We start from the raw sequence: 18,626 nt of genomic DNA, 5'->3' as shown, positions 1-18,626 counted from the left end.
TACTTCATCATTCAAAAAAATTCAAAAAAATTCAAAAACATTCAAAAACATCATTCCATCCATTCCCATGTTACTGTTGAATGAAATGTATTCCATCATTGTTGCAGGTCAAGATGGCTGAAGGAGCCGGACGCCGACTCCAATGAGCTCTTCAGAATGGTGGGAGAGATCTTCATTCTGTGGTGTAAATCACACGTGAGTCGCCATCTTTCAATATCTCAATCTAGTCATACAAGTTGAACTAGAACAGCGGGATTCTCAAACCTTTTTCATTTCAAGGACCCCCCCCCCATAACTCAGAGAGTGTACAAATGGAACCAAATGGACCTGTAAGGGTCCATTTGCACACTCTCAGCATTATAGACCGTTAACCCATTCTGACCTGAGATCAGATTCTAAAAATATCTTCTAAATCCTGACAGTTTTCTGAAAAAGCTATGTTTCTATGTCAGTCGTCCTTCGATTTTTTCAAAAATAGCAGACCTACAAGCTCGTAGCGCGCCACTCGGTGGCGCGCTATGAGCTTGTAGATCTGCTATTTTTCAATAGCTAAAGCATAGCATAATGCTAACACCAAAAGGGGTTCCCGCCCAAAATGGGTTAAGGGTCCATCTTGGACGGACCCTGTCAGGGAACCCTGAGCCTTGATAACCACTGAACTAACAGGGAGACATTGTGGATTGGACCTGTAACGGAGCACTTGTTGATTCATTTGCTTTCAGAACTTCAAAAGGGAAGAGCAGAACTTTGTGGTCCAGAATGAGATCAACAACCTGGCATTTTTGACCGGGGACAGCAAAACCAAGATGTCCAAGGTAAGGCGGACGGCAAAGAACGTCTGTGTTTGCGGATTGGAAATTCGGCACATGGGCTGTCAAATGACTGGATTTACGGAATATAATGACACCATCTTTGCTACAGACCTTGTGCATACCTAGTGCTATCACCTTCTAATCGATGAATCAATCAATTCATCGGTTTGGACTTTAAATAATAACTTTTTTCTATGCCCATAATAGCAACACTAGATAGATATAATAATTTCATTCTGCCAGTAGCCATTGTGAAATCAACATTAGAATATTCAGTTCTCACCCATACCAACCTAGATAATGGCGATCTTTCCATGTTTGTATGCACACACATTTAGTCGATTAATACAACAAATTAGTTGTAAGTATTTCTTTAGTCGAGGACATCCATACATACCTTTACATTTGCGATACAGTGTAATTCTCCCGTGCCACCCCACCGGTGAGTCAAACCCAGGGATGGTGCTGTCGTGGTAATGTCACTGAATCCTGGAGCTTACACTAAGTCCCAAAGTGAGGTGATGTGTGCAGCTTTACTGCTGGGAGTCTGGGACTAGGGCATTTATTCACACACTTAATTCCACCATCGCAGAGTTTATTTCCTAATTCCACAGCTTTACTCTATAAACGTCTCTGGCAGCTCACTAAAAACCCTCCATCCACCTGCAGAAGCTTCAGTTATACGTTAGTTTTGGACTGGTGTCGTGCAGATCTGCAAGCTCACAACGCGTCAAATTCGTGACGCATTGTGAGCTTGTATATCTGCTATTTTTCGACCAAATGTAAATGGCTTTTAGTCGACTCTCACAGTCACACTTCCCACAGCCGGTGCACGCGCGCGTGCGTGCGTGCGTGCGTGCGTGCGTGCGTGCGTGCGTGCGTGCGTGCGTGCGTGCGTGCGTGCGTGCGTGCGTGCGTGCGTGCGTGCGTGCGTGCGTGCGTGCGTGCGTGCGTGCGTGCGTGTGTGTGCGTGCGCGTGTGCGTGCGTGCGTGCGTGCGTGCATTACCGAAGCCAAACTGACATAAACTAACATCCGTCCCCTGATGAACAATCAACCAATATTCACACAGCAAACATTTGGTCATGCCATCTATCCCCCTGCCAGCCAGCGCTGGCAGGCATTGTGTTGTGTTTGTTTATTATCTGTTTGTTTTGGTCCTAAAAAACCCCAAACAAAAGGGTTGCCATTATTACACTGCATGTGCATGCGGTCTCGTTCTGTGTTCTGACTAGAGATGGGACAATCGTGATTAAAAAAACCCACTAACAATAATCATACTTTTAGTTAGTTTTGATTTGTCGTAAGATCGTTCTCCGTCGCACACTAGCTGCACCTCCAGTTGGCTTTGTACTTTGACTGCTTTTTTCGTTCTCTTCGCCAAAAATAGCCGATCTACAGTTTAAGCTCGAGGGCGGTGTGTTTTTGATTATCGCAATAATCATTAAGTACAACTTATTTTGGCCACAATAATCGTGACAAAAAATGTTCAGATCGTCCCAGCCCCAATTCTGACATGCTCTCTCACATTTATTGTGTTGTGTTATGTGATATTCAGTGTTATGTTTGTTGTGGACCCCAGGAAGAGTAGCTGCTACTTTGGTGGCAGCTGACGGGGATCCGAATCAGTGTTCATTTCGTTAACTAAATCTATGGCGAAAAATGTTTGTCCACTACCTTGTTTCACTGATGAAAATAGAGCGCTTTTCCAAGTGCTCAAAGCGATTTAAACAGGCGAACATTCGACACTAGCGTGCGTCCTCACTTCCCACATTCACACACCAATGGTGGCGAGCTCACACCGACCGACTCATTGGAGGCAGTGTAACCCCCTTTCTGAAACCAGCTCCTCGCCACTCGCCCTACACACTTGCCCTCGATATGCGCGTTCACGTGAGGCTGCGCCATATTAAGTGTCGTCCGAAACCAAGCAGCCTTGAGTGGAAGTGGCTTATAAAGCCCTCAAGAGCGAGTCTGTGCCGATCTAGACTCGATTGCCTTGTGCAGCCCTGCTCTCTGTCCGCATTTAAACCGCGACCTACAAATGTAAGTACCACCACAAATAAATGATAAATAAACTGCTCCTAAACAATCTTCATCTGATGCAGAATAGACAACGCTCCAACTGATGTTCACAAGGGCTCTTTATTTACCCCACTGTGAAAAACTATAAATGAAAACACACAAACAAAACAACTTTTAACACAATGATTTATAAACACCATGGATGTATATGACATGTCATTTTTGACAGTCACGCTGTATTTCCTTTTTCCATATTAATGAAATCCTCATAATAACAGGTAACACAATTGCATGATGGTAACCATGGCAACGAATGGTGTCTGTTTCCTGTTTCTGCACAAGGAGGGCGAGTGTATTTCAAACTGTTTTTTATACCCAGCACCATAATCAAGGGAACTTGATTCAGCTGGAGCTATTTTCAGCATGCAACCAAGTGTAAAAAAATATATATATATGGATATGAATGTATATATATATATACATCCATAAGTCACATCACGCTCCATTCATCACCGTGTCATGACATCATGAAAGTGGAACATGACTCATCTCAGCTAATGAAATCCAACAGCGCGGTGACAAATCATGTGACCGCATGCAGCGTGCCACTGCACCTGATGATGGATGGCAGCGTGCTGCCCTGGCTGGCTATATCCATGTTTATATACTGTACAAGGCAACGCGTGTGTGTGTGTGTGTGTGTGTGTGTGTGTGTGTGTGTGTGTGTGTGCGTGTGTGTGTGTGTGTGTGTGTGTGTGCGTGTGTGTGTGTGTGCGTGTGCCTTAAATCATCTTCTAATTCCTGGGCCTGCTGAATGCTTTAGTGGTGAACATAAAAGTACAGTTGGGTGCCACCGATATTGTCCCTTATCATTTGACCCATTTAGGCCTGACCTCAAAATTTAAAAAAATCATTCTAAATCCTCCAGTTTTCTGAAATAAATATTTTCACGATTTTTCAAAAATAGCAGACCTACAAGCTCGTAGCGCGCCACTTGGTGGCGCGCTATGAGCTTGTAGATCTGCTATTTTTCAATAGCTAAATTATAACAATGTTTAAAACACCAAAAGGGGTTCCCGCCCAAAATGGGTTAACTGTCCTTTTGCGCAGATCACGCAAACCTCAGCAAAAAGAAAAGGACAATATCGATGGCCTCCAACTGTATGCCACTGTTGAGAAATAAAGCTTCTGTTCCCTCTTAGTTGACCCAAGGCTACTTAAAAACCATTTTGGACTGAGGTCGATTAAAAAAAAGGCTTCTGAATTTTAACAGTTTTGTCAGTGGTGCTCAACCTTTTTCATGTCAAGGACCTCCAGAATTATCTGTATTTTGCCACTGACCACATCTCAAAATATGTTGTTCCAGGAAGATTTGAGTTGAAAACGTTCACTCGCAGACCTAGTGCCGCGCTATGAGCTTGTAGATCTGCTATTTTTCAATAGCTAAAGTATAACATAACGCTTAATTAAAACACCAAAAGGGGTTCCCGCCCCAAAATGGGTTAATTAACATACATATAATGAGCCCTTAGCGAGGACCAGTTTTATGAACACGGGTTGAAAATGGACGAAGTGCTCCTTTTTTAAAGAAGACTCCTTTGAAAACAAGTGTTTTTTTCCCTCCTTCTTCTTCTTCTTTGCCGTCTTCTTCTTTCTGTTGAAATCAAAGTGTCCGTTGAGGTGCTGTACAGTAAAAGCAGCTTGTTACTTTTCAGTCCGGCGGCCAGGACCAGGAGAGGAAGCATAAGAAGAAGCGTGGGGAGTTCTACTCCGTCCAGACGTCGCTCATCGTGGCTGCCCTGAAGAAGATGCTGCCCATCGGCCTGAACATGTGCACCCCGGGGGACCAGCAGCTCATCTCCCTGGCCAAGACTCGCTACCTTCTGGTGAGACATTGTTTACAGTTAACACCCAAGTCAATTAATTAACCCATTTTGGGCGGGAACCCCTTTTGGTGTTTCAAGCATTCTGTTATACTTTAGCTATTGAAAAATAGCAGATCTACAAGCTCATAGCGCGCCACCGAGTGGCGCGCTATGAACTTGTAGGTCAGGCCTGAATGGGTTAAGTACTGTTCCCTTCTGTGGTGTAACAGCTGACGGTGTGGGGTGGGTGGGTGGGCGAGGGTGAGCAAGCTTGTATTTAGGGATGTCCCGATACACTTTTTTTTGTTCCCGGTCCGATCCCGATAACACAATTTCTGTGTTAGCCGATACCGAATACCGAATACCGATACCAGTGTTGTGATCTCGTGTTGTGTTTATAGCTATCATTATATCTCGTGTTGTGTTTATAGCAAACTCCTCACTCAAATGTGCACTTGCAGTTTGGGCAACTCGAAAGCAAACTCTAGTGTCTGTGTCCCTGTGTCGGATCGGTGGTTAGACTGGCATATTCGCCGATACCGATATGACCCGATATGACAAATAAGGGCCGATACCGATACCCCCTCAATAATGACATGCTTTGTCTCAATCCCTTCAATAAAAATCTGAAATCTGTGGTGGAAAGTAACTAAGTACATTTACTCAAGTACTGTACATTAAGTACAATGACTTGAGTGCTAGAGTAATTACTTTTCAATACTCCTCTATACTTATTTTAAAACTTTAGTTACTTTGTAGATTATCATGATTATTATTACAAAACATACAGTACGTCCCAGCTAGGGGGGGTCCCCAGCAAAAATATTTAATATAGCATAACAATATTTTTCTTAATAACTTAATCCACTAAATTTAGTGGATTAAAAAAGGGGTCCCTGGCACAACACCTTTACAGATGGGGGTCCATGGTAGCCTGGGCAACCTCCACTGAGTGAAGTGCTTCACCAAGCTTTAGTCTGATAATCAGGCTAGGTCCGCTAACCTTGACATGACAAATGTTCATGTAACATTTAATGTTTGAGAGCCACTGATGTAAACATGGGTTGGTGGTACAGGGCTGCCACGCATCACCATTACACATTTAAGTTGACGATTAATTTACCACACAAATATTTGCGATTAAGGATTTAATTGTGTTTTTGGCGTTGGAAATTGGAACATTAATGTTTGCCTTTTAGTCTTTGTAATGAAAAAGTGCACAGGGCAGATACGACAAAGATACCAAGAAATTACAGGCATTTTTATAAATGTAAAATAAATAAATACATTTTATTCTTTGAAAAGGGTAAAAATAGCAACAACAAAAAAGAAGAAAAAAAACAACAGAAATAGCTAATCTACAAGTTTGTAGATCAGCTATGTCTGCTTTTTGAGTGGTGCAAACCACTCCAACAATCAGCTTTGTCTGTATGTTTGTGTACCTGTGTACGTGTCCGTGCACAGGTTGAGCATGGTTACCATGGTCACTGACATTACGTCAGACCACAGCTGATCAGGCTATATAAGACCTTGCACCACTCAGTTCACACGGGTGTGATTTTTTATATATGAACATCTTTCAACATGGAAATGATGGATGACAATTATGACAAAGCCTTGTTGTGACAACTCTAGTTGGTGGGTGATTAATGTGACCCCTTTCTTACTGACTGACAGAAAGACACAGATGACGAGGTGAAGGACCACATATGGCAAAATCTGCACCTTCAAGAAAAGGTAAGCTGCCCTTCAACATGATGCTGCTTGGACAAAGCTACAGTGTGTCATACTGTCTAGCCTAGCACATTGCCCTTGGTTGAATGCTTGATTCGGATTGGTCAATCACTGAATTCAGTGGTTGACTTTGTGCGGTATCCAACATAGAGACACACGGGGACTACAAATTTCACGCCCCCAAATGAGACAGCGTCCCCACTTCTGGTCCGTTGGCACGGATACTGCAGGCCAGCCCATAGAAGTCCATTGAAATTCAACTGTAGTTAGCCTACTTTTAAAATAATATGAAATGAACTGAAGACTATATTGATTTGAATAAAAATATGTTTCCAAATGTATGAAGTGTCTTTGTGAACATATATTGTTGTTTTCTCAATAGAGTATGTATTTTACATTTAATTTACCACTTGAATGAGTTACCCATAATGTTAACGGAGCAGAGGGGAGACGGCAGACAGAGAACCTGTCGCTTTTAAGGGACGTCACTGCCTTTACGAGGCTACGAGCGCCGACTTTGAAGAGTGGAATTCTCAATATACATCCCGATCCCGACTGACTTTGTTATTCATGTCTATATTTTGAACATGTCACGGGCTTACTATATATGTTCTACCTACCACGGAGCTCCAACGGTGTGTTTTACCACTGTCAACTTGTTGTATAATTAACTTTGCTGAATAGTTGCATGGGAAAATAACCCAGCTAAATGGAGGAGTGACATCCTGACATTTTCAACTACCTAGTGAATTCTCCAGATGAGTATTAATAATAGTCTTGCAAGAAGCTGAACCAGTGAAATTAGGGTATTTCATGATGCCTCTCATAGGGATTGCATTGGCAGCTGCAGTACACAGTTGAAACGGACCAGAAGTGGGGCCACTGTCTCATTTGGGGGCGTGAAATGTGTAGTCCCCGTGTGTCTCTATGGCAGCCACGTAAACAAACACAATGTCATTTACAGCTAAACATTGCTCTCAAGAATGTTTTTGAAAACATTTGAGGTGAGAAATGGACAGTAACCAAATATTGATTATTTTTTATCAACACTTCCTGTTGTTTTCTGTTGGTTGCACCAGGCATAAATTAATGGAATACTTTCATTATTGTAAGCAATGAAATCCTTCGTTTTGCTACTTTTATGTAATTGAGTAAATTTTCTGGTCGTGTAAAAAGTGTACAATTCGAGGTACTTTACCTTTACTTGAGATTTTCGACACTAGAAGGAGAATTTCGGACTAGAAGGCTTTCTTGCCTTTATTTGTAGTTGTTACGTTACGTCCCCACCAAAGAGGTCCAGGTGTTATTTTGTGCAAAAACACACATTTGTTTGTAGGGCTATTTCCCCTACCATAAGCCCTCAATGGGACGTTGGGTCTTAGTGCTAATTCTCTTATTTCCATCGAAATAAGTAGTAAAGTGTGCCGATTGGGATACTATTTACATTATGAAGAGAGAATATATATATTTTTTTTTTAATTATTTTTGAGCGATGGAAATAAGCGAATTAGCACTAAAACCCAACGCCCCATTGAGGGCTTATGATAGGGGAAATAGCCAATAATGCGTTTTTGCACGTAACAACTACAAATAAAGGTAAGAAAGCCTTCTACTCCTTTAAGTTAAAAGGAAAAGGATAAAGGTAGTAGGCTACTTGTTCCACCACTGTTCCCTGTGTTTGTGGTGCCATGCAGTCGGAGGACCCGGCGGTCAAGTGGCAGCTCAACCTGTACAAGGATGTGGTGGTGAAAATGGACGCTGCTCCTGACCCCCAGAGGACCGTGGACCGCATCCAGAGCATCTCTGCTGCCGTCTTCAACCTGGAGCAGGTCACAGAACAAACCTCCTATCTCCCTTAGTACTACTTCATCGTATACTGCACTAACAGCGTCGCACAGAAGCGTCAACAGTAGCAGATCCACAAGCTCGAAACGCGACGCAAAGCGATGAGTTTTGAGCTTGTAGATCTGCTACTTTTGCTACCTGACATGAGGTTCCCGCCCGACAGAGAGGATTAGACAAAGGGGTGCGACAGTTAAAACACCTTAGAAGTCCGGAACTATTTAATCCATTTCATCCAGGGTGCCCATCATTTGTAGCGCACGGACCACTTTTACCGGCGCACCGGAAGCTGGTGTGCATGTCTGTGTAGCAGCTAACAATAGCCACACCACTCTAGAGTCGATCGACAACAACGGGAGGTAATAATAAATCTATCGCGACTAGCGACTGGACCGCTGAGCGCCGTCTAACACAGGATCTTTTTCAGAATTAGACGGGATGATTTAGATCGGGAGTTATGATCGTTTTAAGATTTTCGTTTTCGTCAGCTAAACAGGCAGGGGAGATTTTCGATGATGTGTCACTTTTTGACACGTCATCGGATCGGGCAACAAGCGCTCCAAGGCTCTAGAGCGATGCGAACGGTTTTGTTTACATTAATCTCCGTCTTGTTTATCAATCTCCGTGTTGGGCACTTGACCATGACCTTGAACTTGGATGGATAACTCCGGCTTGGACATCCAAGGTGTTAATCAATAATCAAATATGGCGGGTGGCGAGAATATAGTGCTTTTAACCTTTCAACAAACAACTATTTGTTTTAACCTAAAGATATCACTTCCCTTTCATTTCTATGGTGTTAGGTGGAGCAGCCGTTGAGGTCTAAGAAGTGTGTTTGGCAGAAGCTTCTCTCCAAGCAGAGGAAACGAGCGGTGGTGGCATGCTTCCGCATGGCTCCTCTCTACAACCTGCCCAGGTATTATTACTCTACTGGGAAATACTCTTCATACTCTAGCACTAAACTATACTCTAATCCTTTTGTCTCCAGTCATGCTATTACGACAAGCTTTTTTTCAGGATCACGGCACCACTTTTAAAATCTTAAAAGTGTTGGCGCCCGTGGGCAGCGTGCATCTTCATGTTTATTTTGAATTATCAATCAATCGACTGTGTTCCGGCATGGATCAATTGATCTAACTTAGTATACTTTTACAGTAAATTCTTTGGTATCGCCATGAAAACACATTTTTCAAGGTTTTAAGAAAACCATGTCATTTTTATACACATACTGCACACAAAAACTAACAAATCTATCAAAAACGTTCCGATTTCCTTAATGTTTAATTTTTTTCTTTTTTTAATGTTTCAAAAGAAATTCATGAAATCAAAGAAATAGCAGATCTACAAGCTCACACCGTTGTGAGCTTGTAGATGGTCTGATTTCACTAGTTTGAATCCCAGGAAGAAATCACATTTTTATTTGGTGTTGAGCTGAAATGTTTGGGAACCATTGTTCTATAGTGCCCTGATTGCAAGTGTGTTAGTCTAGAGACTAACACACTTGCAATCACAAGGGCACTTCAGCTGTATTGGGGGAGGGGTAAGTGGTGCCATTTACTTCACCACACAGATTTTCTTCCTGCCGGTCTGGGGAATCGAACCAGGAACCTTTGGGCAACAAGTCCGCTCCTTTAAACTTTAGGCCACTGCTGCCCTGTCAAACTTTTTCTTTCTTTCTTTCTTTTATCTTTTCAAACTTTTCTTTTTTACCAGCTGCTGTGTAAGCACAGCTGGTCAATGTTCTCTCTGCGGTGCTTTCACGCCCACTTGCTGTAGTTGAGACCTATGTTTCTCATTGGCTGTATACTGACAACCTATCGTCCTTCTCGGCTGCCTCGTCTCTAGGCAACCACACACTTTTTTTTGCCTCTAGCCGACCTCTCAGCCATGGGATATAAGGTAGCAGCTGGTAATTAACTGATGTCATCAATTCTTGTTTAGTATTTAATGAACGCAGTAACAATGGGTTGTATTTCATCATACTGTAGTTTCTATTAGTTTGGAAGCCCCATCGATTATGCCATTTAGGCACGTTTCCAAACTGTTCAAAGCACATCGATGAGACGCAGAGTGAGTACAGTAGAGTTGTGCCATCTCATTATGAGAATTAGTAGGACCAATAATGTGAAGAAATTAAAATTAAAGTGCTCCTTGAACCTGTGGCATCTCCTGTGTGTTTCTTGGCCAATTACCCCAACTGGGTGGCCTCGTCACCAACTCATTCCTCTTCCCCCACCGTCTTCTGACCCTGCGTTAATGTGCAGCATCCCTCCCCCCAATCGGTAGGACAAAATGGCTGCCCCGCGGCCGTTATTAAACGAATTGAGAAAGAGGACAGTAGCAATTTCATGGCCCGCTGCTCTGTAACTCAATCACGGGGAGGCCGGGCAGAGAGAGGCCGTAGGGAAGAAAACAATTATGAAGTGGGTGGTGGGGGGTGGGGGGCGGCTAGGGGTTGGCATTGAACCCTAGGGGAACATTTGCCAGACAAAGCCGCCCGTCGTGAGCTTGTAGATCGGCTATTTCTGGCAATGAGATGCTGGTGTATTGAGTAACCAACTGCAGACCAAGTACCTCGCGGTGGTTTGAATGAGTCATGTTGTTGCCCTCGCAGTGTGACTCATCTCTGTGACAGTGACTTTGGTCCTTTTTGCTTCTGGTGGGAATCATGGTGACACAGATCAGCCAGTAATTAGGGAAAAAAAGAAAAGAAAATAGATAATTCATGGATTGGTTTACAGTACACAATATAGCATCCATTTTGGTTTTAACATTTTGTGTTTGTTTGCAAAAATGTAATGTTTTTTTTTTTAACTTTTATAGTTTTTAGTTTGCTGGCTGGGCTGATGTTCTTCTTATACTTAGTATTTTCTCTGTGATGGTAGGAATGTATGCAATCGGTCATGTGTCTCTTTCATCTCTATTTGTTGTTGTTTTTGTTTCTCTCTCTGAATGCCACACTATATGTACAGACACGCACGCACGCACACACACACACACACATCGTATATGGGGTGCAATAGTTTATCGAACTCCCTATATCGATTGAATTGACTGCGAAAAATGATCGATTTGATAACGAAAATTGATGATGTACAACTCACAACAGTGTTACAACAGGTGGGCTTGTAGTTCATCAACTTTAGCTTTTTTGCCCGACACTATTTTATGATGAAGTATATACGGTAATCGATGGAATAATAACTAAGAAAACAATGGATTGTTGCGGCCCTGATATATTGTACCTCGTCCCCTCAGGCACACAACTAATAATTACTTCCTGAAAGCCTTCCGACAAAGTTGGCAGGAGGCAATGCATGAGAACACAGACTATGACAGTCTGTTCTCCATGCTGACGGTAATGGATTTCTGACCTGTTTGTATGAGCTCCCATACCCCCAAGCCCCCCACCCCCCACCTCCTCCTCCAGCCACGGTCTCTGCTACAACTGATAACGCTAATTCAAGGCTCCCACTGGTAGTTCCGCTGGTCATTGTCCTTGTATGTGACTCGGCCAATAAATCAGTGATTCTCACACGTTTTACGTTTTTTCAAGGACCCCCGGTTTGGTATGCATTAAGGCCTTGGCCCCCCATGACTCTGAGAGTGTACAAATGGAACCAAATGGACCCTTAAGGTTCCATTTTGCTTCCATTTTGTACATTTTGAGTTAACAGACCTGTAAGGTAAGGGTTCATCATTAAAGTTGGCTGCAATGAACAGTTTCTGATTTGTAAGCCAATTGTATCAGGTATCAGTAGTGTAATACAATGATTTGCAAACTTTCTAATTCCTAAGACCCCTATGTATTAGCTGTCGGACCTCAATTTGTATTGGGGTCCGCCCGCGAAATAATGCATACCTGTATTTACCCAACTGTTCTCTTATTGGGGACCCTATAGCACAAATCTTTTCAGATGGGGGTCCGTGGCCTATTATCATTTTGAGGGTCCTTAATTGACATGAAAGCGTTTGAGAAGCATTGTTCAAGGTGACCAGTTGGACATGCCAGTGCACTATACTAACCACTATACTAACCAGCAGTGGTGGAAAAAGTACTCAAATGTCTTAAGTAAAAGTATCAATACTGCAATATAGAAATATACTCCGTTACAGGTAAAAGTCCGGAATTTGAAATGTACTTGACTAAGGCCTCACTCAGACCTTTGCAGCATTTAGGCATGCTTGTTGTATGAATGTTGTGAGTGTCATGGCCGCCCCAATGCATTTCCAATGGAAGTCACATGGTTTGAGGACTACATTTTGGACTACAAGCTGTTGTATGGCTTTCGGCTGTGTTTCGACTGCACCCCCTCATACAACACAAGTGTTGTGTCAGACCATGTGACTCCCATTGGAAATGCATTGGGGCAAGCTGTGTCACACCCTTTGTATACAGCAAGCATGCATCAATATGTTGTAAAGGTCTGAGTGAGGCCTAAAAGTACAAACCTATTGGCATCCAAATGTAAAGTACCAAAAGTAAAAGTACTCATTATGCAGAAAGTCTCATTTCAAAATTTCAAATGGCTAAAAATACAGATACTCACAATGCATTGCCTCGCGATTTGCGACGCATTGTGAGCTTGTAGATCGGCTATTTTCAAATGGACGAAATTTATATTGGGTATAAGTGTATGTTTTGTAATAATAATCGAAATCTACAAAGTAACCAGTGTAGTAAAAATACAATATTTGCCTCCGAGATGTAGTGGAGTAGAAGTAAAAGTACTGGAAATTGGAAAGTACAAATTCCTCAAAATTGTACTTAAGTACAGTACTAAATGTACGTAGTTACTTTCCACCACTGCTAACTACTTTCCTGGGCTCCTAGCTAACTAACACAGCTTTAATGTCCTCTCGCTCCCTCCCCCAGGCATCGCTCTATTAACCTCTTCCTCCTGGCCTATCAGAGAATATGGATAGAGGCAGAGGAGTACTCTTTTGAAGAGAAGCTAGTGCAGGACCTTGCAGTAAGTACTCGTCTCATCCCGTACCATGTCAGGATGTAGATTATCCACTGTAACGTTCCTGCAAACCGCAGGCCCTTCCACCACCACCCGCCGCTTTTGTGTTGTGGTGCCCCACATTCATGAGTTCTCAGTGTCTTTTGTGTTGTGGTGCCCCACATTCATGAGTTCTCAGTGTCTTTTGTGTTGTGGTGCCCCACATTCATGAGTTCTCAGTGTCTTTTGTGTTGTGGTGCCCCACATTCATGAGTTCTCAGTGTCTTTTGTGTTGTGGTGCCCCACATTCATGAGTTCTCAGTGTCTTTTGTGTTGTGGTGCCCCACATTCATGAGTTCTCAGTGTCTTTTGTGTTGTGGTGCCCCACATTCATGAGTTCTCAGTGTCTTTTGTGTTGTGGTGCCCCACATTCATGAGTTCTCAGTGTCTTTTGTGTTGTGGTGCCCCACATTCATGAGTTCTCAGTGTCTTTTGTGTTGTGGTGCCCCACATTCATGAGTTCTCAGTGTCGCCGCGGCTGATTCTGGTAATTTTTGTGAGATTATGTGCAAAGCAAATGTTAAAAGCCTCACTCTGCAATTTCTTAAACTGGTTAGCTGTATGTAGAGCAGCAAGTTCATAGGTTTAGAATGATTATAATAATAATAATACATCATAATTCTACATTTAATAATTATACAGGAAACACGGCACTAGTCTGTACCTTTTCACACTGTGTGGGTCACAACTTGACTTGGCCTAACAAAACTCTGCAGTCGTGAGATTTTTTCTTTTGCTTTTGCCATTAAGCGTTTGGATATTTCAGTATCCAGCCTCCGGGCGCGCGGCACTGCCAGTCATCCCATCGTGAGCAGCATGCAGCATGCCTGCCTCGGGCATCGCATGGCATCGCACGCCGCTGATGTCAGTGCTAAGTGTTTGGTGTTGTTCCATATAGCCGTAGCGCAGTACCCCTTCCGAACGGGGGTTTTGAAATGTTCCGAAGCCGTTCAATTTCCGTAATCACATGAACCCCGAAGCCTTGTTTCCACTGCATTCAAGGAAAGGCGTTCATTTTCACGGATTAATCGGAAGCGATCAAGATTTTGTAATTTATAGAAAGTGCAACGGAGCACCCAGACAAAGCAAATCAAAATGATGTTTGCTGTTATCATTCACACACAGTCAAGGAACTGAATCGAATGAAATGGCATCTTCTGCTTGATTCCTGAAACACATGCTTACGATCTCTTGGAATCCGTAAAAAAGATCATGCAGGTTCCCATAGAAATGAATGGACTAAATGTAATTACGGATCATGCAGAGGTCAGTGGAAACAATAACGTCCCTATTCTGGGGTGAACATTCGGTGAAAATAGTCTACTGTATTAGCTTGAAACGTGTGACACGTTGTAAGCGTAGATATTTATTGTATAGGGAAACAAGGACAAGGCCTATTTAAATTGCGACACTGGTCAACTAAGTATAAAGGGTTTAACCCATTTCGGGGCGGGAACCCCTTTTGGTGTTTTAAACATTATGTTATAATTTAGCTATTGAAAAATAGCAGATCTACAAGCTCATAGCGCGCCACCGAGTGGCGCGCTATGAACTTGTAGGTCTGCTATTTTTGAAAAATCGTAAAAATGCGGCACAAATCTTTGAATAGGTATATATTCTTTCAGAGGGAACGTTTTTTTTATTTCTACGTCAGGCCTAAATCAATGGGTTAAGTGGCTAATTGAGACTGTCATGTGATTCTGAGGCATTTGTTGTTGTGAAAGCAGTATACTGTTGCAATGCAGTGCCTAGTGGTGCAGTGTGGAGCTGCTTCTTCACATTAAACATTAAAATAAATGGTTATCGATCCTTGGGGAGCAGAGAGAGTGAAACTCTTAGTAATAGATAAAAGTCAGTCGAGGACCAAATCAAGATGGATAAGAAAGGAACAGAGTCTAATACCCAGATGTCATGTGGCCAACCTGTGACGTCTAGTTCTATGACATCGGCACGCACGCACGCACGCACGCACGCACGCACGCACGCACGCACGCACGCACGCACGCACACACACACACACACACACACACACACACACACACTGTCGGAGCCACACAAAACATTTCATAAAATAGTTACGATGTGACTCTGAGTACTGAGTCTCTGAATGAATATACATACAGTATAGTGTTAACAGGCCTTCAACTGTATCTGGGTGATATACAGCAGATTATTATTAAAAACAAATATGCAACTGAATGGCTGGAAAATGGAATATACTGTAAGAGTTGACATAGTATGCATAGTACATGCATAAACTTGACTTAATGATTATATCTGGTTTCAGTATTTATTTATGGTGTAATTTCTCTATTATTTAGGTTATTGTAACGGTCAATTCGCATTGTATTGTGCTTGTCCTTCCTTCCTTCGTTGCTGAACACATGCCCTGACACCTTGTCACCTGGCTCGCCTGGCCTGTGTGTGTGTGTGTGTGTGTGTGTGTGTGTGTGTGTGTGTGTGTGTGTGTGTGTGTGTGCGTGTGCGTGTGCGTGTGTGCACTGTGCTCATTCAAGTTTTCCCACCTGTGCCTGTGGTGTATTGTATGTAAGGCCCTGTTACAATACGTTTCAGTGCATTCTATTGAGATTTGTACAACGGTTAGACACAAGGAAGGGATGTCAGCACTTTACATTGGCCAATACATGCGGAAAATTATGTTATTAGACCATATTATGAGTAATTCTGAAAACAATACAGTATCAAATATACCATAATATGTGCAAATAAATATGTCTCACATTGTACAAATCTCAATAGAATGCCCTATTGCGCAATTACACTGAAATGTATTTTAACAGGGCCCTGCAATGCATGTATGTTCTGCATGCTATGTACTTTGTATGCTACTGCTAACCCACTCTATTACAATCCCCTCCCCCAAGGTAAGTGAAGGACAACAAAAAGTGACCTTTCAATTAACTACGGATACACTGTCGCCAACAGCGCAGATTCCTTATTTTACTTACTTTTTTTGTGAGATTTGAGATTTGATTCAGCAGCAGTCTGCTTAAAGGCCATTTTGACCTGAGATCAGATTCTAAAAATGTCTTCTACATCCTGACAGTTTTCTGAAAAAGCTATCATCATGAAAAGTAACAGTTTTCGACATAATGACGTTTCCACCCGACGATGTGAAATGTCACTGTGACTCTGAAGTGCTCCGCTCGTCGACTCGTGTACTAGTTTGCCGTTGCATGATGGGGCATACTGGGAGGTGATTGGCTGTGTTATTCTTGTGCACGTCTCTCACTGGTTTGGTTGTCGTCGTCCAGAAAACGCAGCCCAAAGCCGAGGACGAGGAGGAGGAGGAGGTGGACAAGCAACCGGACCCTCTCCATCAGCTCATTTTACATTTCAGCCACAACGCTCTCACAGAGTGCAGGTAAACGCACGCGCGCACACACACACACACACACACACACACACACTCTCTCTCTCTCTCTCTCTCTCTCTCTTCTCACGCACACGTGCGCAAACACACACGCACGCATGTGCGCCTGGTGCCGACAGCGTGCCTCCCATCTGTTCCTGGGTAATGTTTCTGGACGTGAACCTCGGCTGACAAACTGTCGCATTAAACTAGCATTTCATTGTGCACCAGCAGACACGTCACAAGCACTTTTGTCTGGATTGTTTTCTGATTGCTTGCTGTTACGGTCGATTACGATCGCCGGATTGTGTTTTTTTCCAGTGTTTCCCAAACACTGCTATAATGGGACCCGGTTTTGGCTCTTAATCCACAGTGATGTAAACATATCAAATTAGAGACGGTGTAGTGCCTCAGTAATCTAGGAGCATAGGTAAACCAATCTGTCTAAAGACAGCATAATATCAAAATTCAAAACATAAATAATCTCTACATTGAAACTATACAAACTACGGTATAGGATGCCAGGTCAACAAATTAACCTGGTATCTGTCTAAATAACATGCTATATACAGTAATTTAAATTACATTTTAACCTTTGCATAAAACAGCATGGTCAACCAGGTCAAGTGCTACAGGCTAAGGTGGAATCTGAAGACGTTAGTCTTCAGATGAAAATGTATTTCTGTACATTTGGGTCGTGGGGGTCACAACAAAACTATCTTTTGGATCTCAGATGAAAAAGGTTCGGAAAACCCCTGATTTAATTGTTTGCAGAATATATTGGCTCCTGCCGTATACCCTGAGGTTTAACAACCAAGTCATTTGTCTTTTTTCTATTTAGTTCCTTAGAGGAAGATCCTTTGTACATTGCCTATGCAGACATGATGGCAAAGGTAGGTACTACATTATAACTTCTGTAATCTGTTATTTTCAGTTTTGACTTTTTGTTTTTGTCCCAGAGTTGTGTGGAAGGCCCATAATTCTGGGAGTTACCACCCGTCTGATCACTTAACACGGCTTTCTTGTTAAGTGGTCACATGGGTGGGCCCATTCAGAGTTTATTTTAACGGTCAATCAAAAGATTGTGTACATTGCCTTCATGATGATGCTATGATGAATTAACTTCTCTAATCTGTTGACGTTGAAAACATGTATTGTTTCACCACATTTTTAGATGATTTATTTCTGTATTTTTCCCGCCCTTTATTTTCTCCCAGAGTTGTGCGGAAGGTGAGGAAGAGGACGACGAGGAAGGGAAAGAGAAAACATTTGAGGTACTAATGCTGCTGCAGCAAAAGTCTTAACATCTCCCCCAATCTATGGGGACTTGCCTTTAGTCTAGCGGTTAAGCTGTTGGCTTTACACGTGGAAGACCTTGGTTCGAATCCCGGGCGTTACATTGGTGCCGTGAAGACCCGGGCAGTTCTTGAGTAAATGTACTTTACTGAGTTGGCTACTTTCCACCATAGAGTATATAAAAGGATAGAGACTGATCTGGCGCGAAGCTCCGCCCCCTCCGCTATTCATGTCAGTGGAAGTTGCTCAGTGGCATTTTGCGGAAGGACCGTCTCAAAACGTCTACTTCTGCATTTGCCAACCACATTTTGGTTGGCAAATGCGGAAGTGCAACCGAGCGCTCAATGTTAAAGCCCAGCTGCACAGGGTTTCCCGGTCATGAATCCACGGGTCCGCCTGTAGTCCCTCCTCTTACCACTAGGGCCCAGTGCTTCAACGTTGGAGTGCCTCACTGGCCCCTTGCTTTCCACCCACTGCATATAGGAAAAGGAGATGGAGAAACAGAAGACCCTCTACCAGCAGGCCAGACTGCATGACCGCGGAGCTGCAGAGATGGCACTGCAGATGATCAGCGCCAGCAAGGGTACGACAGCTTAACCCATTCTGGGCAGGAACCCCTTTTGGTGTTGTAGCTATTGAAAAATAGCAGATCTACAAGCGCGCCACCGAGTGGC

General features: G+C 43.0%; 1 protein-coding gene across 1 annotated transcript in view; it reads left to right on the top strand.

Annotated features, from left to right (window-relative positions):
* Nucleotides 1-18,626, top strand: part of LOC306941876 (ryanodine receptor 3) — a 302,817-nt gene that overhangs the window by 249,695 nt on the left and 34,496 nt on the right. The window contains exons 74-84 of the mRNA XM_079527516.1: nucleotides 108-195; nucleotides 723-815; nucleotides 4,552-4,722; nucleotides 6,379-6,438; nucleotides 8,130-8,264; nucleotides 9,081-9,193; nucleotides 13,154-13,250; nucleotides 16,559-16,668; nucleotides 17,498-17,549; nucleotides 17,874-17,930; nucleotides 18,436-18,535. Of these exons, the coding sequence (XP_079383642.1) occupies nucleotides 108-195; nucleotides 723-815; nucleotides 4,552-4,722; nucleotides 6,379-6,438; nucleotides 8,130-8,264; nucleotides 9,081-9,193; nucleotides 13,154-13,250; nucleotides 16,559-16,668; nucleotides 17,498-17,549; nucleotides 17,874-17,930; nucleotides 18,436-18,535 (1,076 nt within the window). The remainder of the gene's footprint in view (nucleotides 1-107; nucleotides 196-722; nucleotides 816-4,551; nucleotides 4,723-6,378; nucleotides 6,439-8,129; nucleotides 8,265-9,080; nucleotides 9,194-13,153; nucleotides 13,251-16,558; nucleotides 16,669-17,497; nucleotides 17,550-17,873; nucleotides 17,931-18,435; nucleotides 18,536-18,626) is intronic.

The sequence above is a fragment of the Electrona antarctica genome (genome assembly GCF_951216825.1).
Source record: "Electrona antarctica genome assembly, chromosome: 18".
In the NCBI taxonomy this organism is placed as follows: Eukaryota; Metazoa; Chordata; class Actinopteri; order Myctophiformes; family Myctophidae; genus Electrona; species Electrona antarctica.
Note: the sequence above shows the minus strand (reverse complement) of the source record. Positions and strands in the feature narration are given on the sequence as shown.